This window comes from Calonectris borealis, chromosome 1, assembly GCF_964195595.1.
Source record: "Calonectris borealis chromosome 1, bCalBor7.hap1.2, whole genome shotgun sequence".
NCBI lineage: Eukaryota > Metazoa > Chordata > Aves > Procellariiformes > Procellariidae > Calonectris > Calonectris borealis.
Genome location: NC_134312.1, coordinates 28,161,085 through 28,184,775, shown reverse-complemented (window position 1 = coordinate 28,184,775; position 23,691 = coordinate 28,161,085). Strand labels below are relative to the sequence as shown.

Here is a 23,691-nt window from a genome sequence, read left to right as displayed (position 1 = left end):
ACAGGGTTATTTTTCTTCAAGGTTAAAGGAACTTCTCATTCTTCCTTTAAATAAAATAAGTGGCTGTATTTCCTGATCATTCCCCCTTCTCCTTCAAATCTGTTTGTTCACCAATCACTTTCTTGGAATTTCTTCCCTGCTTTTTCGGCTGAACTACAGGGAAATCTGATTTTACGGAAAGCTTTGCAAAATGATTTACTGAGAAAAAAAATAAATTGTTCTGTGTCAGTGGGGACTTTGACTGGAGTTTTTGCCCATCAGCATTCATTATGCATTTGGCTCATCGTTGTTTACCATACAATTAGATTGTATAAGGAAAAGTGGCAACTTCTGCTGAGCTCTTCAGAACTGGATCTGTTCCTGGCAGAAAAGACATGAACAGAAGTTTTGTACTCTGGTTTCTTCTCCTTTCTGAGGCCATTCCCAATGCATGCAGGTGGGATAGGATGGGAGGATAGATCTACTCTGCTTTTTTCAAATGACATTGCAAATTGAAACTAAATTGAGCTAGATGACAGCCAGAATGAATAATTTACAAGTCACAGAGGAAGGAGCTGCAATAGAAGCAAGCAAGGGGATGCACATCACAGAAATGAAGGCAAGAAGAGGCTTTAAAACTTCTGCAGCATGAAAGAAAGTAGAAATGGCCTTGTGAGCTGGAAGCTGGTGTGCTTACAAACTGCAGGTGTGCCCTAAAGAGATGGAGGCACAAATAGTTCAGTCCTTCGGAGCCACGCAACCACCTCAGCTAATCTGGTGTATGGAGAGCACTTTGGTTTCCACTGACGCTGGCCTTGAGCAAAAAATCTTAACAAGCCCATCTGCTAGCAGAGCCTCTGTGCTTTCCCTGTCAGCTCTGTGGAGTGCTTCTGGTGACAAACATTTCAAAGAAAGGGAGTATAACCGTGGTGAAAAAATTTCTGTCTGCTCAGAGCAAACCAGAGAAAGAAACAGTGGTCTACACAGAAAGAAAATGATACAGTTAATGACTGTCAACGAAGAATCCCAGGCTTGTGTAATTTTATTTCTTGATTTTGCTTTCTTTTTTCTGCTTATTCGATGCTATCGGTCAAGATTTGGCAGAAATTGATTGGTTCCATATGAAATAAGTGTGAAACTGCAAGATAAAAATTCTGCAAATCCTTTGCAGCCCAGCTGAAGGCAAGCTTGGCTCTGCGTGTTGGGGAGGTTCTCCAGCCCCTAAGAACATCCTGGGCCACTTCAGTGAAGAGGCCTCTCCTTAATCACTCCTCAGGGGCTTGTTTTCAAACACCCAGGCAGCGTGTGTGCACACCAGAAGGGCGTGCTTTAATTATTCATTTGAATTTCTGTGCTACATGTTTACTTGTAATTTTGCCTCAGTGATGATCATCTAGCATTGCTACCTCTGTAGTATTCGCCTGCATTTCTCAAAACTTCAGTATAGGAAAAACGTCTGCAGCATTTTGTGGCACTTCAGTTCTCTTGACATGTATCGATGCAGTCGGCATTTTCTCGCAGCATTGACAGCAGTGGGACCGGCAGATGGGGCAGAGAGAGCTTTCCTTTTCTAAACAATGTCCTCTTGCCTTCCTTTTTTGCTTTGCCTCATTGGCGCAATCAAGCATAGGATTAAAAATGTCTCCTTGTTTTTGAAAACCAGGAAGAGCAAGATACTTAAAATTGCAGCAAAAACCATTACAAGTTGTCTGCCTCGCGGATTTCTAGTCTGGTTTGAGACTAACTAATCTCTGAAGGATTTACCTATTTGGCAGTATTAAATTAACTTGGGAAGACTCCCACAGAAAAAAAACAGCTTTAGGGAAAAGGTAATGACTCTGTGGCATTTAGTTAATTATCCAAATTACGAGTGTACTTCATGAGCAGCGAACCTGGAGTAGTTTCTTCAGGAGTCTGACTCCTCAGCAAAAGGAAACCACCACTTTGGAGAAGTCTAAAAACCTATTATAACATTTCCAATTCATGAGGTGTATTTCTCCCATAAAGCCATGTTCATAATTCCCAGGTAAAAGATGACTGGATTTATTTATTTAATCTAAAAATTAAATGTCTTCAGGACAAAGGACTTATTAATGGGAAAAAAAAATTCTGGGTTTTGAAAAACAATTAAATTTTTTTTTAGCGTTATGCTTCACTGAGAAAATTGTGAATGCTTTTGGGAAAGAATTAATGCAATATTTCGTTATTGATGCATTCATGCAGAAATAAACAAATTTTGCACCGTTGCATGTCAGCCAAATACATTTTTTAATACGGCTACAAAATGGTAACATCCTTGATACCATTTCAGGCTCACAGACCTATTGGCATCTCGTGCCTTCGGCTTCTGCTGCCAGTATCAAGTCTGGGCTTGGCTTTGCTGGCGAGCTGTAGCATGTATTTGGGCGTCGCAGTTTCCTTCAGGCAGCAATGCCTTTACGAGCTCAGATGGTTTTCCTTAATTCACCTGACTGACAATGTTTCCTATTTTCAAAGTTTGGGATCTTTCTGCTCAGTGGCAGCTCTTCACCATGTGAAATATTAATTGCATAATATGAAAAAGAGCTCTTCAAGGGACCCATTCCTTAATAGTGATAATGTTGCTGGAGCTCAGAGGAACCTCCTTTGGGGAGCTATTTTTCTTTTTAAAAAGTAACAAAGAAAATAGGGAGATGGTAGCCAAATACAGGGAGACCCAAACCCAACACAGTAGGTTATATGTAGTCTTCACTTTTTCTGCTGTAGCGAGTTGGTAAGGCTGTGAAGCTGTATTAGTTTTTTGTTCTAATTACCTTTACATACCCTCTCATGCTCTGCTTCATCTTCCAATGCCTTTATATAATGAGAGCAGGCAAGTCTGCTTCATGGACCACTGTAGCTTAGACGACCGCGCTGTCCTGGGACAGGCTGGACCGAGATCAGGTCTGCTGGAAAGCACTAAATGAAATACCTTTCTTTGGATATAATCAGCTATTTGCTGTAATGCCTTTTTGACTGGGAGGATGATAGTACCAGAAACAGCCCTTGGAGAAGGCCAGAACAATTCACTTTGCTGGTGTCTTAGGAAGGTGCTACATGTAAGTGAAGAAACCAACAGGGGGGCTATAAATGAGTGCAAAGATCTTTGCTGCTTCTGCACACAAAATGTTACTTAGGTCTCTTCCCAAAGCGCAGGCAGAGAACCCAAGCCCCAAAACACTGCACTGAAAGACTCACAGGCAAGCCAGCCATGAAGCTGGGAGCAGAAGCCAAATTCTGTTGCAAATTTCATGTTGCTCCGGTATTAGATATCCCTAAGTGCATCTCTCTAATGGGCACTTCTAGCCAGAAAGTCAGCTCCCCTTCTCTCGGTGGTATTTCGTGCTTTGAATAATGAGCAATAAGGGTTTTGTTGGTCATTTAAATGCCACAGTTCCAAGCACTTAAACGCACTTAGCAGGTTCCAAATCTCTCTGTTTCTGAGCCAAATGGCATTTTGAAAAGCATTAAGTTAAGTAGACCCCCACAATCATTTTGCGTTCCCTCTTGGAGTTTTCTGTACCAGAGTGCACTTTGAATGTATCGCTGTATTAATTTTGGTATTCTGCCATTCTCAAAGTTTTCTTCTGGATTTTTCTGCTGAAGCAGTTGCTCATTCAGATGCATGTGTTCAGAGGGGAATCGGCTCCATGTGCCGCACATTTGGAGATCACTTTCCTGTTGCTCTTCCTCAAGGGCCAGATGGGAAGCTAATTCCTAACCGCATGCGTAGGGAAAACTGGGAGTGGATGTGAGGTCCCCTGGTTTTTGAATCTTTTTGCTGGTGTTCCCCGCCCCCGAAAAAATTCCAGAAACTTCTGCTACTGCATTAAGAGAAAACATGGCAAGTTTTAGCTTCAAAGACAATTCTTCCGGGGTGGTCTGAGTAGGTCAACTTAAAGGACAGCAGAAAAAAATCCCAATGTAGTGATTATCATGATTAATCACCAGTATCTGAGGATTAGCACAGCCATGGTTACTAGTCCTAGATATACTAATGTGAACAGAAGAGGACCAAGCAGATGCAAGAAAACCACAGCATTTTGATGGGCTGTTTTTGCAGCATGGTCTTCTCTAGTCACCGGATGCAGTGGTGAAGTAGCGTTCAGTCATGTTCGGAAATGACTGAATGGCAGGCAACGGTCACCGGGTTTGCTCAGTGCTCAGGTCATAACAACCCTTGGAGAATGGAAAGCCGAGCTCCTGAGGTTAGTCTCACCTCGGTGACTCACTGCCTGCCTGACCAAACTTTCAAAACCAGTTTCTAATTTCAGACATTTGATTTGAGCCACCTTGGCCTGATTTTTGAGGAACTCGGAGTTTCCATAGCTCAAGTCAGAGTCAAGGGGAACTTGCAAAGAGGATCTTCAGCCACTACTTGCTGTTTCGAGACCCCGATCTGGATGAGGCAGTGGAAGGGAAGGGCAGCGTTGCTGACCGGCCATGCTTCTGGCATGGCCTCCCTTTAGCTCAGCGTCTTTCTCACAGAGCAGTGTGCAAAAAACAGTGTAAAAACCAAGACATAGCCTGTTAATCACGAAGAGAACTACTTTTTTTTTAAGCTGCTTTCTGCATCATGGTATCTGCAGTCCAGCTGTAGTTTGATATGGTGTGACATGCAGAATATTTCCCTAGAGTTATTTACTAAAATGTGGGGGTGTACTCTTCAGCTCCTTGATGTCCACCTGGAGAATTCAGACAGGTAAATGGGCATTTACTTTCACAGGTTCCAGACTGGACCTAAACACAGCTTTGAATTTTCACGTTAGAGCCAATTCGGTACCTGGTACGCAACAACAGGGGTGAGAACACAGGTTATAGTCAGTCCTGCGCAGGTGTTACTTTTCATGCAAGCTTCTCATCTATCAGGTGTGCTACATTTGGCTGATTTAGTCTCGCATTTTTCACTTCTCTTTCCACACTGTTTAGCTTTAGAGGAGAAGAGATCTGACAGTAGCTAGTGGGTAACACAGAGTGCTGGGACTAGTGTACTTGTGCGGTGTTTCTGAACAGCCTGACTGCTGCGGCAGGTCGAGTGACAGTTCTGCATGGTGCTAACGCAGCCCCGCCGAGTTCTGCCTGCAGGTCCTGCCCCACTCTTTCTGTGGTCCCTCCTGCCTTCGTGAGGAGACCCACCTCTGAAAAGATTCAATAATTTTAAACAGAAGAAAGGAAAATGAAAGAAGTCACTATTGGACAGAATGCTATTTCACAGTTGTTTTCAGCCAGGTCAGCCACTTTTTTTTGGAATTTGGTCAGCCATTTTTTTTGGAATTAAAACCATCAAATATTCAGTAAGAAAAGTAGCGGGTGTCTTGTGCTGCCTTTTCTCCTGGGATTTCATCAAAGGCTAAATTAAATAACATCATTATTGTTAATGTTAATGAGGTAGTCTAAGTGGCATTTTATTTGTCTTCTCATGAAACAAAATTATGGACAGTCCAGTTTTGTCTAGTGGACACACGAGGCCTTTGGAGGAAATCACACCGGGGCGAGACTCACTGCCTGTAGGGACAGGAAGACCACCCTGGCCACAAGATGATCGTGTTTTAAAAGTCTAGCTTCATGCTATACTTCCATAAGGCCGTGTGAGAGAGGTGCTCCCTCAGCCTCCACTGCGCCATTTGCCATGCATTTGGTTGAAAATTCTTTCTCTGGAGCTCACTCTATTGAAAATCTTTATTATGCAAAATTCTCCCCCAAAGTTTGTCTCCTCATCAGTCAGGTCCTGAATGCAGATTGCAGTTCTGTCTACGGAGTTACCACAGAGCCTTTTCCATTTTAGTAAGTTTTGGGTGTCCCCAGAGACTGGTAGACAATGGAAATTACACAGCGCTTGTCAAACCTGCTGCTATGCTTGCTTTAAAATACCCCAAAATGGAGGCAAAGAGGTAAAAGTTTTCTACTTAACTTGTCGTCTTTTCCATTTGTACAATTACTGTGTGCGTCACTCAGCTTTAAGAATGCTTTGAAAGGGAAAGTTGATTACTAGATACATAAGAATAATGAATCACACTCGATGGAAAATTCATTTTTCCCTTCTTTTTGTGCCAGATTAACCAGACCATCAATTACTGGAAAAAAATCCCTGTTGCATATAGAAATTTATCATAGGTAGAAATTTCTCACAGGAGAAAAATGGCATGAATACCCTATTGATTTTGTAAGTAGGAAGCATAGATGAGTTTTCAACGACAGGATAATGTTATTAGCTATTGTAGATCGCCAGGGAGTATTCATGAGGTTGCTGGCTCTAATTATGAAAATGTTTTCCAGTCACCTCTATTCCAAGAACCACCTTGCAATTCCTTGTATGTGAAGAGATCAGCATCTTAGAGGCTCTCAAAATAGATGTGCTAGATAGAGTGAGGCTATCAAGGTTAGAACAGAAATGTCTGGAATAGAATATTTGTCCAGAATTAAAAAAAAATTGTATCTGAAAAATAGTCAAAATTTTAGTCAAGATGCAAATTTCAGCCATATTTTCTGAATTTTTTTCATTGCTGAGACAATTTTTTTGGATGCACAAACCATAATGATCTTCGTCTTTGTATGCCTATGAACGCAATGCACAAGCAAAGATGGAAGATGTAGCACTGCTCATATCTGTAGGTTTAGTGCTCATAGCAAATCCTGGCTGGAACAAATGGAGACACAAAAGGAGGCTGCAGGGCCGCCAAAGGTGCTTTGTCCATGTGCCTCTTTTTGTCTTAGTATGGGAATAGCTCCTCCGAGACAGGTTCCCAGATAACGTGAACCCATGGGGTATTTTCTCTTTTGTGGAATGCCAGGAGTTGGTGGTGAAAACTCTTTGCATGATTTGTTTCTCTGCAGTAGGTTAGCCTTTGTTATCTGTGGCATTGGAATTCATCACTGTGACAAACTTTTAGTTTAGCGTATTCTTTAGACAGCTAATGAACCAAAATAAAAAAGATTTAATGGAGCTGTTACCTCCCTGAGTGTTGCATGAAAGAAGAGCGCAAAACTTACCCTGTTCCATTGAGAGAACTGTGCTGATCTGGCACTTGGCACAAAAGCCATTAATTGTCTTAAATGACTCCAGATAATGAGGTTTAGTAATTGGCTTTTGTTTTAATACAGCTTTGAAAGGCTAAACCACATAAATCTGTGTAATGCTTCAGAATAAGCGACAGTTAAGGTAACAGGTAAGTTTGATTTCACAAACAGTGCCTGTCCAAACTGGATAAAGCCGTATCAGTTCAGTTACATGAATGATCAGTTATGTTAAGAATATTTTAAAAATATTTTTAAAATATGGATATGTTAGAACACTTTGGGGTGCAGAGTGGAAAATAAGGTCATTTTGTTTCAGTCCTTAGGTACATTTTTGCAGTGAAATACATTACTATTCATTTTCTGTAGGGTCCAATTGCTGTGTGCCTTAAATTGAAGACTTAGAAGTCTTAAACTCATCTACCTGATAAACTGTGCAAAGCTGTACTCTGAAGAGCTCAGTATACTCCTGCTTTCTCTTACAAATGTGTATCTAAAAGAAGGTAGAAGATGTCTATACACAGTGATACTCTGCAGTCACATGAGAGACCATCAGGGAATGCATCCTCATTTGACTGTAGCATCACGTCAGGATTTCCCCTGCTTTTGTGTTGGGGAAATTGCTGATACATACACATGCTGATATATGTGTGATTAGAAAAGGAAACCACAAGCTAACTGTGAAGGTGCTTTCTCCAATATCTGGACTGGTTCTGCCTACAAAGATACCTTGTAATATTGCACAGTGAAGGAAATCCCCCATCACAAATCTGAGAGAGTGCTTCCTCATACAGTGCAACACTGAAGTAAAAGTAAAAGTTAAGACAAGACTCATATGTTTCTTGAAGCTTTAAAATCTGCAGGGGAGATGTGTATAAAGACAGCATTTCAAATCAATTTGCAAGCAACCCGATTTTAGAAGAATTGAGGTTGAAACTGTTGCAAGAGAATTTGACTAAGAACCAAGCAACAACCCAATTTTATGCATCCACATCTCTAAAAATCCAAATATTAACATCTCTACTCAATACGTCATTGCTCATCCTTCATGCCTCATTCTTATTTGGCCCAGTTCCTCCCTTCCACATTATTAATACCAGGAGTCTGCTTTTAGCATTAGGACATGGTGATGGTCATAAAAAAATGCACAGTAGTTCAGTCCGTGACAGCTGAGGGCTGTAAAGTCCCAGGAGATGGTTTCTCCTCGTTTTCTTTTTCTTTAAATGGACATGCTGTGGGGTTTTTGGTTTTTTTTTTTCTGTTTTTTGTTTTTTTTAAATGGGATTTTTGCTGCTAATATATTGGCAAATCTTGGTGTTCAGCAACATGCTCTGCAATTAACAGGAGCTGTGTAATTAACTCATGTCACCACTGCATTGTGAAAGCAAGAGGAAATGTCCCTGTCCCTTGGCAGGGGCAACTATATGGCAGCAAATTTGCATTATAATAGCTGCTTTCATGGGGGAAAGTTGATCTTTTTTTCTCCATACTTTTATTCTCCCCAAATCTACAAGGTAGGGAGTTCATGATCTCATACAAATGGAATAGCAAAATACTGTGCTTGAGTCTAGCTATCCTAAGCTGGTTTTAGTATTTAAATTCACCAGAGAGAATGTTTTTCTTGGGGTCGGTACAGCGCATCCTGTGCCCGTATCTCCAGCCTATGTTCCTGGGGGAAAGTGTAGCAGCTGACCTTAGCAGGACATGCTGGGAAAATATAGTTGGGAATGCGATTCTTTAGTAGCATCTTGTGTTAAGTGCCTTAGTTTGTGAGACAAGGCTTTGGGGTGTATTTGATACTAAGGAATAACTTGTTGACAGTATCTCTTCTTAAATGACCAAAGCTATTAGTGTTGGCAGTCTTATTTCTCCCAGTGAAAAGATACTTCTGAATCGCAAACCATCTTTTGCTAAAGTAAAAATAGACTTTATTTAAATTAATGGTGCATGTGTCATTTCTTGTGTGTCTTTTTTGCTTTTGCTGTTCTTGTCTCTATCTTTTTTCTACGCATGTTAATTTTTATGGCCATTCCATTTTTTAATTTTCTTTTAACTCATTTCTGTATTATGCTTGTCTATCTCTAATCTGGTTTTCTTTTCTTTTCCCTTTCCCAAGCCACAGTAGTGTCTAAGTGGTTTTTTGTCTTCCAGATCTGATTTCCTTGATTCACCTGTATGACCTTCTGCCCTCAGTTCTGTGATGGCTCTTGTCTCTTACCAGTTACTTTTCCCTGTATATGACTCTCAGTGAGGATGAACAATCTTAATGTCTAACAGGCTGAATGGTTAATGCACTCTGAAGGACACAATATATTCATGTAAGTCCCAAAAGCTCCAGAACCAGCACAGACTAATTCCTGCTAGGACTGAGCCAGAATTTTGACCGATGAGATAACTTCTGGACATTATAACATGAATATAGACCTGGTGTTGAAAAGCAGGCCAGCACTGATCATTGTGTCACTTCGGTTTTCAGATATTTAATGCGTTAAAAAGTTGAGGAGAATGATTAAACTGAATTTGTTAGCAATCCTCAGGCCAGGTTGTTTGGGAAAACATGGACTGAATTTGCTAGGATTTGTTTCAGTTTTCTGTGCGGGACATAATTTGCTCAGTGGGCCACTGGGTGATCACAAAGTGGAGAGAAAGTTATTGCTGTCATCTGCAACCTTCAAAATTCTTTATTTTTCAGTTATAAGTAAAGTAATGTTTTTGACCTGGAACTGATATTGTATTATTGCCTTCCACTCTTACTTCTCTTTGGGTTGCGCTTTGTGGCTGAAAAGCCTTTCCCATGATACCCAGCTTCTCTCCAGAATAGACCATCCCTACTCACTCTCCCTTTTTATTGTGGTAAAGGTATTCTGTTGAAAGGGGGAAACCTACATTTAAGATGTGGAAACATGAGAGTGTGGTGGTCTTCAGTCCAGAAAAGTTTTATTTCACTAATTAGAAATATCTGTAAGGGCAGAACTTTCATTATGTGCAACTATGTAGTTAATCAGAGTTCATTATTTATCTGAAGTAATAGGTAGCTTTTGGCACATCACCATTTTCTCTCACCGGGGCTCTGATCCAGCATTCACTGAGAGCAACAGACGACTTCAGTGGCCATTAGCTTAGCCTCCAGACATCTGAATGTGACTCTCATTCAGCGTCATGCCTTTAGGACAAGAGTAGGTGGTTGAACAAAGTGAGTGGGCATCTGGATTTCCTTGGGCACAGCACAGAGACACTGGCTGTTTCTGCCTGGAACGGCCATGTGTTTGTTTCTGAGTGACTATTTTTTTCAAGTTTTGAAAACAGATCTACACAAAGGCCTTACAGAAGGAAGTTCCGTAGCACTTGCAACAAGTGAAAATGAAACTCACTCTGCAGCAGTCTTAAATTTTTGAATGCTTAGTTCTCCTTTGGTAATTCTTCAAGAAGTCTGAAGAAGATAAAAAAAAATGTTGATAGCTTCCCAGGGAAAACCCTGGTAAATGGAAAAAGATTTTTTTTTCTGAGACAATACCCTGTGCTAGCTTTAAATCTGGTGGGGTTTGTATTTATATTGAGCTGGAGGCCATCATAGTTTATAATGCATAACTCAGTCTGTTTTCCCAAAAGTGTATTGTTAATATTCTTATGAGGAATGGGTTAAGGGTTCAAAAAGGTTATGTATAAATAGTTCAGTTAAAGTCAAGAGTATGCAGCACTTCGTACTCAGAGAGGGGAATGTTATACATTTATTAAGTCTTTTGAACTTTATTTTGCCCTCTTTGCTGACAGTTTGGTAGAAGAGATCTTCACTGCTGCAACAACTTTGAATCGGAGGGCTGCATTAATCCGTGCTGCGTGAATAAGCATGATTGTGATGAATGAATATGAACATGAATATGAATCCCATGAATAAGCCAATCACTGCCCCATCCTCTCTACCATGTTTGAACACCAGCTTGAATGGATGGTTGCAGTGAAAAGAAGCTGAATTGCTGTGTCAAAGGTCCTCAATGATAGGTTTCTTAGCTTGTCGCCTGTCTAAAGGATTGGGGCTCTTGGCACTGGTGTTACAAGAATTTGCATTGGTCTGCATACCAAGCAAATATGGAGGGTGAAGACAGAAAGTGCAGCAAAATTTCTTAGTGACACAGACGTTATAGCCATGATGACTTGAGGATCAGTAATGCACAAGAAGGGCTCTGTGACTATAAACTTTTCTGTGTTTTCTGGCTATTCGTTCTCATAAAAGTTACTGCTGTACCCAGAAACCTTGTCTCACTTAGGAGCACAGAGATACTGGCACAAAAAGAGCTGTGCCTTCATGTGTATTTCAATATATTTGGATTGTTTATGTTTGCTCTTTAATTCTGGGTCTGTAATGCATTTTTTTATTTATACTAAGTTATTGGTATATATTTAAGTTTACCTGTATTTTAAGATAACATTCTGTTGGGGGAATTATTTTTTCTCTTAGAAGTGCCATAAATGATGCAGTCCTGTTTTTGCTTAATCTGTTTGTGTAGATGATTTATATAAGATTGCTATTAAATTTTTATTCGCACCTTACTGTGCAAGCTACATAGCCTCACATTCAGAAGTAGGTAATGGGCTGTAATTTTAGTAAAGCCACATGTGGGAATACTAGGTAGTTTGCAATGCTCCCTCCCCTAATGATCTTCTAATGTAATTAACAGATACAGCAGCACGATGATACTTTGAGCAGTTTAACCCCAGTATTTTCCTCCTGCTGTGGTTCCTCACATGCTTAAAATCTGAATACCTCAAGTCCTTGAAGAAATTTGTAAAGCAACATAGTGCTTTATCACCTTGAGTGATACGTTTTACATGACTTGAGGATTTTGTCACTTGAAAAACATCTGGATTTTCCTCTCTTGTTTATTCCCATGTTCAGAATGAATCACGAGTGTTGGCAATGAATAACATATATAACAGGAATGAAACGGCATCAGCGTTCAAGAACATTTCAATTGCCTCTTTTGATTAGCCTCAACATGGAATATTAGATGGGACTTGTGTGCTTTTTTAGCTTGTCTGCCATGAATTGAATTGGATGTAAATTCATCTCTGTGAGCATGCACAGTTAACAATGAAATAACAGTCCTTCCCTAGATATTATACAATAGGCTGGAATGATTTACCAATGTAACGTAGGCACCTTTGGAAATGTAAATAGTACCTTATTCTGGATGACTCAAGCATGATTAAAATGAAAGCAATAAAGAGAAGGGAAGAAAGATGGGGGTGGGTATTTGTAAGGCCAGGAGCTTCTCATAAGCAGACATGCTTGGCTTGTTTAGACAGCATTTATAGATCATGCTGGTTTTCTTTAAAAAAACAGGCTGTACTGTATTCCATCATTGCTATTAACACACCTAAAATAAATCATTCATCATCAAAAGCCTGTGGGAATAATTGGGATTTTACAGTAATTCAAATGAGTAGGCACTGTAGGACCATCAGGCAAGTTTCTTTCTCTAGATACTCATTAGATGCCCTTTTTAAGCCCTACCAAGTTACAGACAAGAGATGATACTCCAAGCTGAATAACTGCACCATCTTCCCTTTGCGGACAGAAATAATTAGGCATACACCGGCATGTTATGAATTCAGAAGAAAGGACATACAGTACCACCTTTCACTGGTGATCCTATGGCTTCTTTATTCTGCAGTCACCTTCTGCAGGTATCTTCAACTCTCATTTCTCAGAAATCTCTCTCTGCTCCTCAATCCTACTATTTCATCAAATTGAAATAGAGAAGAGAAATACTGCTATCCAAATTTAGGCAGATGGACATTTAGCATTATTTAATGGCTCTAGTTTACTGCAACACCCTGAAGGAAACCTGCATACACTACAGGTGAACGCAGGTTGTAGACACTGGATATAATAGTGATTTCTCCAGTGTCAGAATGCTGACTGTAAAGAAATACTCCTTTTTGGATAATGATGCATATCAGACAACCCCAAAGTGGGATGATTTTTACTTTGGGGATTAAGAGAACTGGGCCTTGATGTAGTTTCCACTGAAACAATGACTGAATTCTCATTGACTTCAGAATAAAAATAGTCTGACCACAGATCCTCCAGTGCTTAGTTTTACCGTTTTGGAGATATGTTTCTTTTTAGAAAATGTTTGCTTTTGTTAATAATATTTACGGAGACAAAGGGATTGGGAGGGTAGTTAATAATTGGCAGAAGTTGATAGTTTTCATAATGGAACAGAAATTTCTTACATTTAATGAGTGGGAAGAAGAATGGCAAAAGGATTATGGAGATATAGTCCAGATAAGCAGCTCTGGTAGTGGAGTGCAGCTGTAGCAAACGTACTGAGCTATTCCAGTTAGCTGGGAGTCTGGCCCATACAATCTAAAAGCATCCAGCATCATATCTGTACACCTTGCCAGTTCCCATGACTAAGCTGTAAAATGGAAGAATTGTAGCAGCCTATAGTAAAGAGCATAAAGGAGCACCAGTATACATGCAAGCAAAGAAGAAAGCAGTAGCACTGGTGCAAATGACAGATAAATAAAATCCTACCTCCATTCAGATCTGAGGGTTTGTCTATAAATCAGTATACATTGCTTGTAGAAGAGTGGTGACAGAGAAAAGCTAACAGCAGTTCTTAAGAGCCTCATTCATTCTACTCCATTGATGAGCTCCATGGAGCTAATTTGTTGAGAGGGCTCTTCCAAATGGGGATGCATTTCCCAAAGCGAATTTTATTGATGGCAGTCAGTAACGATCAATGAGTATCTCATCACTGCTTTGTTCTCTTTGCAGCATTTCTTAGTGAAACAGGCAATAGGAATTTAAAGCAAATAGATTATGTCCTTATTCAATGGATATCCTCATGTGGAATCTTCTAAAACACAGGAGGCTTAGATGGCTTCACAACTTTGGAAATCAAATTTCCTCCAGGGTAATGAGAAAATTTTTCCAGTTTAGTAAGAAAAATTCCAGCATTCCATGAGCTGCGAAGCTATAGCAGAGGAACGGAAGAGAAAGCACCTCTGTAAAGTCTCCTGCTGCCTGGCTTTTCATGTTATTGTTGGCAGTGCAGCAGCACTGTGCTACATGGGGGACATGGACATCTATATCCCATCATAGCATATTCTCTCACAGGAGTATCCTGACCTAAGTGGAGGAAGTAGTTTCACTGGCAGTCTGAAATTTTGCCAGTGACACAGTTTGATTATGTCGCTGGTTTACGTTTGCATTCCAGAATGAGGAATGTTTCTTCTAACGGACTCATGAGTGGTTTGTAGAAGCCAAAGCTATTTCAGTCTCTCCATTCCTCTTCCTTCTTAGCAGGTACTGGGGCTGGAGAAAGCAGGGACTACTATTTCAAGGTCAGCTTGTATTAGACGTTAAAAAAAAGAAAGAAAGAATGGGAACAGGGAAAAAATAAATAAAATGTGGGAAAATCCCAACTATTGAGCCAGAGCTGGCATAAATCAGTGTAGCTGTGTTGAACACAGTAAAATTGGAGATGTTATGCTGATTTACACTAGCTGAGAACCTGGCATCCAACTCATACAAAGAAAATGTACGATGGAATTAAAAACCACCAAACTAGTTCTTTATTATATCAGCTTGATGCTTAATGCCACTCCAGTGGAACACAAAATGACACTTCCATTTTAACAGTTCATGGCTTTTTCAAGAAAAAAAAATAGAAAATATGCAGCCAAAACCCAAACAAAGCAGCTGAATTGCAGGGTTTCAATCTCTTTCAGTGATGCATTTCTGGAAAACAATTTTCTGTTTTACTGGTCATAGAAAATTAATCATATGTTTGATGATTTGTATCCTGCTGTTGTTGTCTTCTCTTCATTTTTTGGCTCCATATTATTTAATTTCAGTAAGTGTCATTTCTAAAGGGAACAGAATGAACTGAGGGCCTCCCACCTACATATCCAGGTCTTTTATAAGTGTTTTTTAATGACTGGTAGTCTGCTACAAGCCTTTTAAATTTACCTGCTAACTATTGTTGGTTCCCTCTTCAGTCATGGATGCATGTATATATACAAATATATATGCATGTATATACATGTATGTATATATGTATGAGAAATACTTTGGCACTGGTTAAGGATGAGACCAGTAGGTTTTTTTTTACAGAAGATATTCTAATGCTCCATGTGGTTTAATAGAGAATGTTTTCATTTGTGGAAGATGTAGGTGATGGGAAGTTGAGAGTTTTCTTTAAACATCTAGAGTTTAGTGGAGGAGCTCCAGTTCTCTCTAGTAGCTTCTGTAGAGTGATCCAAAACCTATAAGAGGATTATTTTATTCTCTTAAGGCCATAGGGATTTTCTATGGGGGCTGAGCACGACTACCTGGTGATTCTCTCAGCAGCTTCCAAAATGTCGTATGACTAGAAAAGCCCTTTGAATTTCCAGAAGCCCATACAGATGGAATTGCCATTCCTTGCAGCTTGTCTGGCTTTGCTTCTGCCCTAGATTCCAGATAATCTGGACAGCTATCGTGATTTTCACCCCTAATTATCAGAAAGCCAGTTAGGTCTTTTCCTAATCTGTTTTATGCATTTATTCACTGTTGTTATACTGAGTGGTTCACCAACTTTAATGCAGTGGAATGAGTTAGGGAAATGCTATTATCTCCTGCTTCATAAGTGAGGAACCAAAGCAATGAGAAGTAAAAGACTTTTAAAAATTTGTCCAGATAGTTTCACCAAGGTCAGACCGGACGTTGAGACAATGATGTTGAATGCAGGACATTGAGATCGACCCCTAAGATTTCTAACTGCAATGGAGTACCAAAGGTGATAATAAAATGTCTTCTATATATCATGGGGAATCCTGAACTTGGTGTCAGTGGAGTGCTGACTGGAATAGTAAAAACCCAAACGTGTGTGCAACTTTTTTCCAATGCCTTGTGACTGACTTTGTTGTGAAAACAAGATTCTGCATGTAGCAGTCTAATGCTCTGCTTTATCACATGTGAGGCAGATGGAACAGGATGTTCTTTAAACTGTCTTTTTTATCAGAATTAAGGTAATAACTTATCTGAAGTTGGAAAGCAGTTGGGAGGAGGAGGGGACACATGGAGAACATATCCTGCTCTTGTACTCATGGTTTCCTCTCTTTTCTTTTTCAGTGAGTATGTTTTTGAACACATTAACCCCCAAGTTCTATGTTGCCCTGACAGGCACTTCCTCATTAATCTCGGGACTTATTTTGGTAAGTACTAGATATATTAATATCACTTTACAAATTGATTTCCTTCTCCAGAATGGGATTTCAGGCTTTATCCAGATTAATAGGTGTCTTTTTTTTCCCCTTAAACTTACATTGCTGCAGTACATAAAATCTGTATTTCTTTATTTGTACTTCTGGGAACCAAAAAAAAAAAAAAAAAGACAGAGAAAATGTTTCAATGCTATGTGTCTTTGAAGAAAAAAAGTTTTGAAGGACAATGTGCCCCACTAACAACCATATAGTAATTCATAACAAGTTTTTGCATGTTAAGTGTTTCCATCAACAAGTACTACAGAAATAAAAAGGCCAGTAAAAAGAAGAGGAGGAGAGGTACCAACTATCTCAGCATGGTCCTTTTAGAAAGTTACAGCAGGACTTACTAGAGAAACAGCAAGCAGAATATTATCAATGAACCCAGTTCTGTTGCCAAGATTCTAAGGGATAATTATTTAAGATCTTCACTTTTAAAATCTTTCTCAATACATATCTGCCTATTCGCTTAAAGGTCTGAAGAGTATTTTTAAACCCTTTAAAAACCCCTCCTCCCATATGCAATCCCTGAGGGCTTCGTTGTGCAAATTGATGCAGTGGAGTGAATCATAATAATACCATCACAGTGCAGGAGTCCAAAGCAGAGCGTTTGCTCTGGATTTTATTCAAAATCTTCACAGAAACAAATGGAGGTAAAAAATCTAAGAATCTGCATGGTGTACTTATGGTATTATGCTTATATTGAGCTGTTCTGTTTCCTCACTGCTGAGAGTTGGCTTTCTACTTTCACAAATGCATAGAATAGAATAGAGTAAAGTAGAATAGAATAAAGTAGAATAGAATAGAATAGAATAGAATAGAATAGAATAGAATAGAATAGAATAGAATAGAATAGAATAGAATAGAATAGAATATTTCAGTTGGAAGGGACGTACAGTGATCATCTAGTCCAACTGCCTGACCACTTCAGGGCTGACCAAAAGTTAAAGCATGTTATTAAGGGCATTGTCCAAATGCCTCTTAAATACTCACAGGCTTGGGGCATCAAAGGAAGGAAGCCTGTTCCAGTGTTTGACCACCCTCTCAGTAACGAAATGCTTCCTAATGTTCAGTCTAAACCTCCCCTGGCGCAGCTTTGAACCATTCCCACACGTCCTATCACTGGATACCAGGGAGAAGAGCCCAGCACCTCCCTCTCCACTTCCCCTCCTCAGGGGAAGGTTGTCTTTGTTTTAGTCTTGTTTGTTCAATCAGTCTTAGGTCCTTTGTCTAAAAACAAGTTGTACGTGTTTAAAATCTGCTGGATACAAGCTACAGACCCTCCCTCATCCCAAACTAGGCATGTAATTGGGAGACCAATGAGACCAATTTTAGGAGTGTAGTTACCATAGTGGTAAGTGGAAAAAGACAGGCATGGCGGCTTCACATCACCTTGGATCTACTGACCTCAGAGAAACCTGAAAGCGACTAGGATCCTAACTAAACTGTATCAGTTTGGTGTGGGAAATCCACACCTCTCACTCCCACATTGCCTGTAGCTGATGTAGACGAAGAAATGGCATCCTTGACTCCTGAATGCCTGTGAGACTCTCATCACTTAGAGGATTTCAGGTATAAAGCATCAGGTGCACTGCTGCTGTGCCTTGCTCTGGGGTTTCCTTGTAGCAGAAGGCAATTACTTAATGTCTGCACCTTGGGCATTCATCATCCTTGTATGGATTGAGCCCCAAAGCACAGGACAGAGCTACAGAGACATCAGCAGATCTTTCAGAATATGAACAGGAGCCAGTCCTGTAAGACTTGGATTCAGTTCAGCACAACTCACTCAAATGCATGGGAGGAAAACACTGAATGTAGCATTCAGTACTCTCGCTCAGAAAGAAGAAATCTTCACAAGGCCAGGCTTCACCACCAAGATGAGAAGGAATGAGGGAAATAACATGGGTTCCACAGGCACAATTCAGTATTTGTTGTTGGAGAGGGAAGACAGCGGGAGGAGGTGGCAAGAAAAAGACAGTTTGTGCCCTATGGAAATATCTTACAGAATCAAACAGGAACAAAAACCTTAAAGAGAGACTAAATTATCTGTAACTAAATTCTGTGTATAGCATGATTGCAAATGTAGGTACATTTTGTACTGTAGTCATGAAGGCAATTTCTGAGGAATGAGCTCAGTAGGAGACTTGCGAGCAAGAAATTTCTAAGTGCTGTACTTCGATGGAAAGTACAAGAAGGAAGTGGCAAGGAATATTCAAGACTGTGATATGAAGAAGGGGGGAAAGTGCACCGATAGAAGCCTTCCAAGAAGAGATTAGACTGAGTGCGCCTTAACCGAAGAAATTCACTAAATGCGGTATGACAGAGTGCATTATGAACAAGTTGAAGGAACAGTGAGGTGATGGAAGTGTAGACACAGACTGAAAGAAGATTGAAAGCCTTTTTTGTGGACCTTCACTACTGCTGTCAGTTGTTGTATGCTGTTCATATGCCACCATCCTAAATGTGCAAAAGATACATAGGCCAGCAAAAGATACATAGGTAACAGCCAGGAGCCCTAGATTGTAGGGACCGGTGTCTGCGCCAAGAGGAACATGTGGTCTGGATGATGGAAAAGGAACTCAGCAGAGATGGTCATGGAAAGAAGAAACTGCAAGTTGAACAGACCATGCATCAGGAAAGACAGCTGAGCAAGTTCTAGTGAGGTAGTGCTAGCCAGTCACTAGCCCAATTATGCTTCGGATTAATTATTTCTTAATAATCTTGCTTTTTACCAATGGCCCTGTAACATTGCTGAATTGCCTGCATTACTACCCACTTATCCGTCACACTACACAGCATCTGCAGTTCTAAAAGATTCTTAATCCTGCTAATTGTATTAAGTGAAACTCTGTTATAAAATAAACATTCTCTTGTCAAGTCTACATCGCTGGGGTATTTTTCAGACTAGATGTACTAATATTCCTTGGAATTTTCCACCATATGGTCTGGCAGATTTCTTTCCATTATCAGTTGGCTGCAATTCCTAATCAGAAGGAGAAATCACAGCACTGCAGGTTATGAAATGATGGAAAATTCCATCATTTCAGAAGTGTGGTAACTGATGGGAAAGTGAACACTTTTCCTACTTCACGTTTGGGTCATGAAACTGTGACTGCGCAGAGTTCAGCTTTGGGCAATCGCATGCTACGTGACTCCTTTGCAAAACACTGCTTTCCTGTCTTATTTTGTCTCTTACTTTATTTTCATTCTTTAGGTAAAATTCTGGCCTTGCTGTAGGCAATGTGACTTAAATGAAGCAAGGATTTCAGACCTTTTTTCTTTCCTGGATAGCTCAGAACTGTACAGAAAATACTTTTCTATCTCAAGCATTCTCCTTAATAATTACTTGACTACAGCACATAGTTTAAAATGAACAATTTATATTCAATTAATCCCTGTACTGTTTTAGGCCTCAAAAACAGGAACCAAATAAGTTCCAAGCTGTGTTAGAAATACTGTATTGGAAACTTGGTTCCACCACAGTTACTTTTAATCCAGTAAAAAGCAGGGTTCTGTCTCACAGAATACAATGAGCTGTATTGTATTCCGTGCCTGAGAGGCTAAGGTTTTCCACAGGTAGGGCAATAAAGCTGTCATGAAGCACAACTGACGTCCAGTAAATGCTGTGAACTGGAACTATGTAAATGCTACTGAGATTTCTAAATAAGGCCACGTATTTAGCATACAGTTATCACTAGAGTGAAAGTTGTTTAGCAAATGCGGGTGGCATTTGCACTGCAAACTGATGGAGTCTCAGTTCTAACAAAGCACAGGCAGAACTGAACCCCAGTCTTGAATCTCCACCAAGAATGCCTTGTTATTCTACTTCAGAGCTTGGGACAGTAAGAGTTTTCTGCTACACAATGAGAAATTCTGCAATGAACAAATACCAGGTCTTTCAGAGATAGGAATTAGAAAATGAGTCTACAGAGGGAAAGCATGAATGCTGAGTCTCCACACTGGCTAGCGTTGAGCAGGTGGGCTGTCTGCTACTACCCAAGTATGTATATAGTCTGTGAGAGTCCCAGCCTTTTGTAGCCAATGGTGCTAGTACAGGAAGTCTGAGAGAGGAGCTGAGTAACACAGAAGGGACCTATCTGATTTTCTGTAGATATTAATTGTTCTTCTGCTTGTTTCGTTACCTTTGTGTAGTCTGCTGTAGAGGGGCAGAAAGGTGACTTGAGTTCTGGGTGTTGCCACAGACTCCCGGAAAGTCTGACAATTGTGCAGGTACAATCTTTGGCGGCTGAAAAAGCACTATGTGGTAATTGTTCAAAGCTTCTGCTCTGCTCAGTGGAGGCTGACAGCTCAGGGAGGGTAGAATCCTTGTAGGGAGTTCCTAAGAAACTGGAAACACTTGCCAAGGAGCGGATGAGAGAGGAAGGGTCTGTAGGGAGGCAGGCTATAACCCAGTCCACAGACAAGAGAAAGGTATCATAAGTAGCTGGGGCCTACCCAGTGTTGAAAGAAGTACTATACTTAGTCCAGGCAGTATATTGTTTTCTTTCCCATTTCTGTATTTCCAGAGGTAGATGGAAGTGTAAGTAAGTAAATAGCTATTTATTGTGAATAAGCTGCTTGTTAGCACTGCATGTATCTTCTCATGCTGACTCCTTGAGATAAGACAAGTGGGGGTTCGGTAACTAGGAGCAGAGTCTGAGAGGATGCTAAACGGGGGTATTTTAACCAGAAGTAATGGGGCTGCATAGCTTTCAAGACTGATAAACTGAGAGCATGGTCAGAGGCGTACTGTTTCCTAGAACCAAGCTGGGCTGGACTGGAGGATCTCTTTGAGTCACCAGCTACCCCTAACAGCTAAATAAAACAGACCAGGGGCTTGCTTTATCTGAAGGCAAGTGGCATTGTATAGTCACATCCTCCCAAAACAGGATGATCTTTTCCATACTGTGTACTGGAAACAGCCCCTGGGCTGTGATATCCCCAGAACATGTCCACTCATTGCCTGGGAGAGTTGGCACAGGCCAGGCAGCGTGCTAGCAAACAAACAGCATGGATGACTGAGCCAACCAAACCTGTGCTGTGGTCCTATCTTATTTATTAAATCAGCTTAACCACTGAATCAAGTTCTGCTATCGTTATCCTGTTCCTCAAGAGAGTAAGTTTAATTTAAATCCATTAGATTGGTTGTTACTACCCCTCATATTAGAAGAGTACTCCAAATCTTACTCCTCTGAGACCTGGAAGCCTCATTACAAGGCTGAATGAGAACTCTGAACCGTGGAAGTTGCCAGCAAACAAAATGCTTTACTGCTTCTGTTGAAGACTCAATACACATACACTAGGAGAGGACTACAGAGGGTGTTCACTGTAAGAGAGGATGCCTGTCTCAGATATGATAAACAGGAAAGCATAATTCAAGTTGCTGATAGACATCACTACTTGGTCCAGAGAGAACCACCATCAAAACCATCCCTTGTGAATGGATTTATGATGGAATATCTGTTCTGAAAAACCAGGTGGGAATATCAGATATCCAAGTGATGCAGAATAGATCTGTTGCTACACAGAGAAATAAAATGATCCGGGATTGTCTGTACGTGAGAGCAGAGATAAGAAAGAGTGACTGTAATGTTTTCATTGCATGGGGGAGAAGTACCTGCACAGAGAAGCAAAAGCAAGAACAGTCCAAAGCAAGTATCTGAAATGCATTAAGACGACTTATGAGTGATTAACCAGCTCTTACTTAACCCAAATGTATATGTGTCACCTACAAGTTGTTTTTTCATAGCCATGCATAAATCATCAATAAGGGTTTTCCAAAATCAAATACTCTTACATTAAGCATTACCCATACCAGATTAAAAAATAAAAATTATAGATTTGGATTTCTAAACACACAAAGCTGGAAATGTTCAGAACAGGGTTTTAACTTGGCCTTTGTGAACATAATGGTTTCAAAGATCCCTTGAGGGTTTGGAGATGTTTGACCCTGTTCCAGTTTGAAAGCACAGGCACCAACTAGAAAGAACTCAGAGAAGTTTGCCACTGCTGTGAAGGGGACAAGATCTGTGAAGATGAGCTCCCCTCCCACTCTATCTATATGACAGAAATGAGGTGGCCTTTTCTTTCAGAAGTGGTGCAGAAATGATCTTTTGCCTTAATTTCCTCTCTGATCCAGATATCTTTCAATGGGTAATTAATCCTTATAGTCAGCTATTATTCTGCCAGATGATGTCTCATCTGCTGAACTGTCAAAAGCTTGTTGACTTCACGTTGCTTTCAAAATGTCTGGTGCAGTTAAAAATCAAATTTCATTTATAGAAATCAGGTTTCAAAACAGCTGACACTGTCCGAGAAAGGTGCAAAAATTCTGCAAAGAGAATTTATTGGTTTGACTTCAGTACCAGATTACAGATTACCTTCTCATACACCCTGAACAAATCACTCCAAGCAAAGGCTTATTATGATGATGATTTATGGCTTTAATTTCTGAGAGACTGTATGCATTGAGATCTGGCTGATCTTTCCTGGCACTGGATTCAATTCAACATTGCAAATATTTTTCAAAGCTGCCTTAAACAATTTACGAGCTTTAATGCCATTTTTAAAAGTAATTAATGTATTTGTAAGTCCAGGGAGGCAGACTTTCAGCAAGTTCCTGTCACTCAGCTGAACTGTAGTAGTGACAACATATATATACATTCATTCTGCTTGTACCTTCAGTTTCACTGAAATTCAGTGTGACAGTTTTCCAGCTGGTATACATTCGTGGAGGGCAAGTGGGCTCAAGCATGCTCTTGTGCTGCTCACTCTCCCTCTCTGGGTTTTACTGACTTTTTATCTAAAAACTGATTATGATTGAAATAATGAGCAGGAATTTATTAGCACATTTTGAAAAATCTATTTTTTTCTTCTCTTAAAGAAAGTATGAAGCTTGTTAGATACAGTCTATAATTGCCAAGAGTTTTGAGCTGCCAGTCTGGCAGCTGCATTTCAGTCCCTGACTTACGTTACAGTGATACTCTTACCGAGTGTCCCTTGCCTCAGTACAAGACTGTAATCTTTGATTCCTAACAACCACTCCCTCTCAGGCCTTGGGCAGGTAGAACTGTGGCCTGTGTGCCTTGACTTGTTCAAGCTTCAAAGTTTCCAAAGATAAAACAGAAACAGATGCTCACAGGAGATCTGTGACTATTTTACGGCACAGGCTTTCTCCCGTCGTCGGCCACACGCTGCCTGCTTAGGTTATGATGCTCTCTTAGATCATAAGATTTAAATTCTAGACCCTTTAGATAAAGTGTTGTGTGCCTAAGAGCACGAGAACAGCTAAAACCAAAGCTCACCTGTGCCAGCTCCCTGTCCACCTTCTCCAGCGTTTGGAGGCAGTGGTGCATGCCAGGGGAAGTGTATCCATGCAGAGCAAGTGTTCAGTGATACTTCCTCAGCATTCTGTCCCTGGTTCCC

General features: G+C 40.3%; 1 protein-coding gene across 10 annotated transcripts in view; it reads left to right on the top strand.

The window, feature by feature from the left end:
• Positions 1-23,691, top strand: part of ST7 (suppression of tumorigenicity 7) — a 153,436-nt gene that overhangs the window by 66,815 nt on the left and 62,930 nt on the right. For all 10 annotated transcript variants that reach the window (XR_012673184.1, XR_012673183.1, XM_075147250.1 and 7 more), the window contains one exon: positions 16,136-16,218. Coding sequence is in view for 8 of the 10 variants with exons in the window: in XM_075147250.1 (XP_075003351.1) it covers positions 16,136-16,218 (83 nt within the window). In the remaining 2 variants the exon portion in view is untranslated. The remainder of the gene's footprint in view (positions 1-16,135; positions 16,219-23,691) is intronic.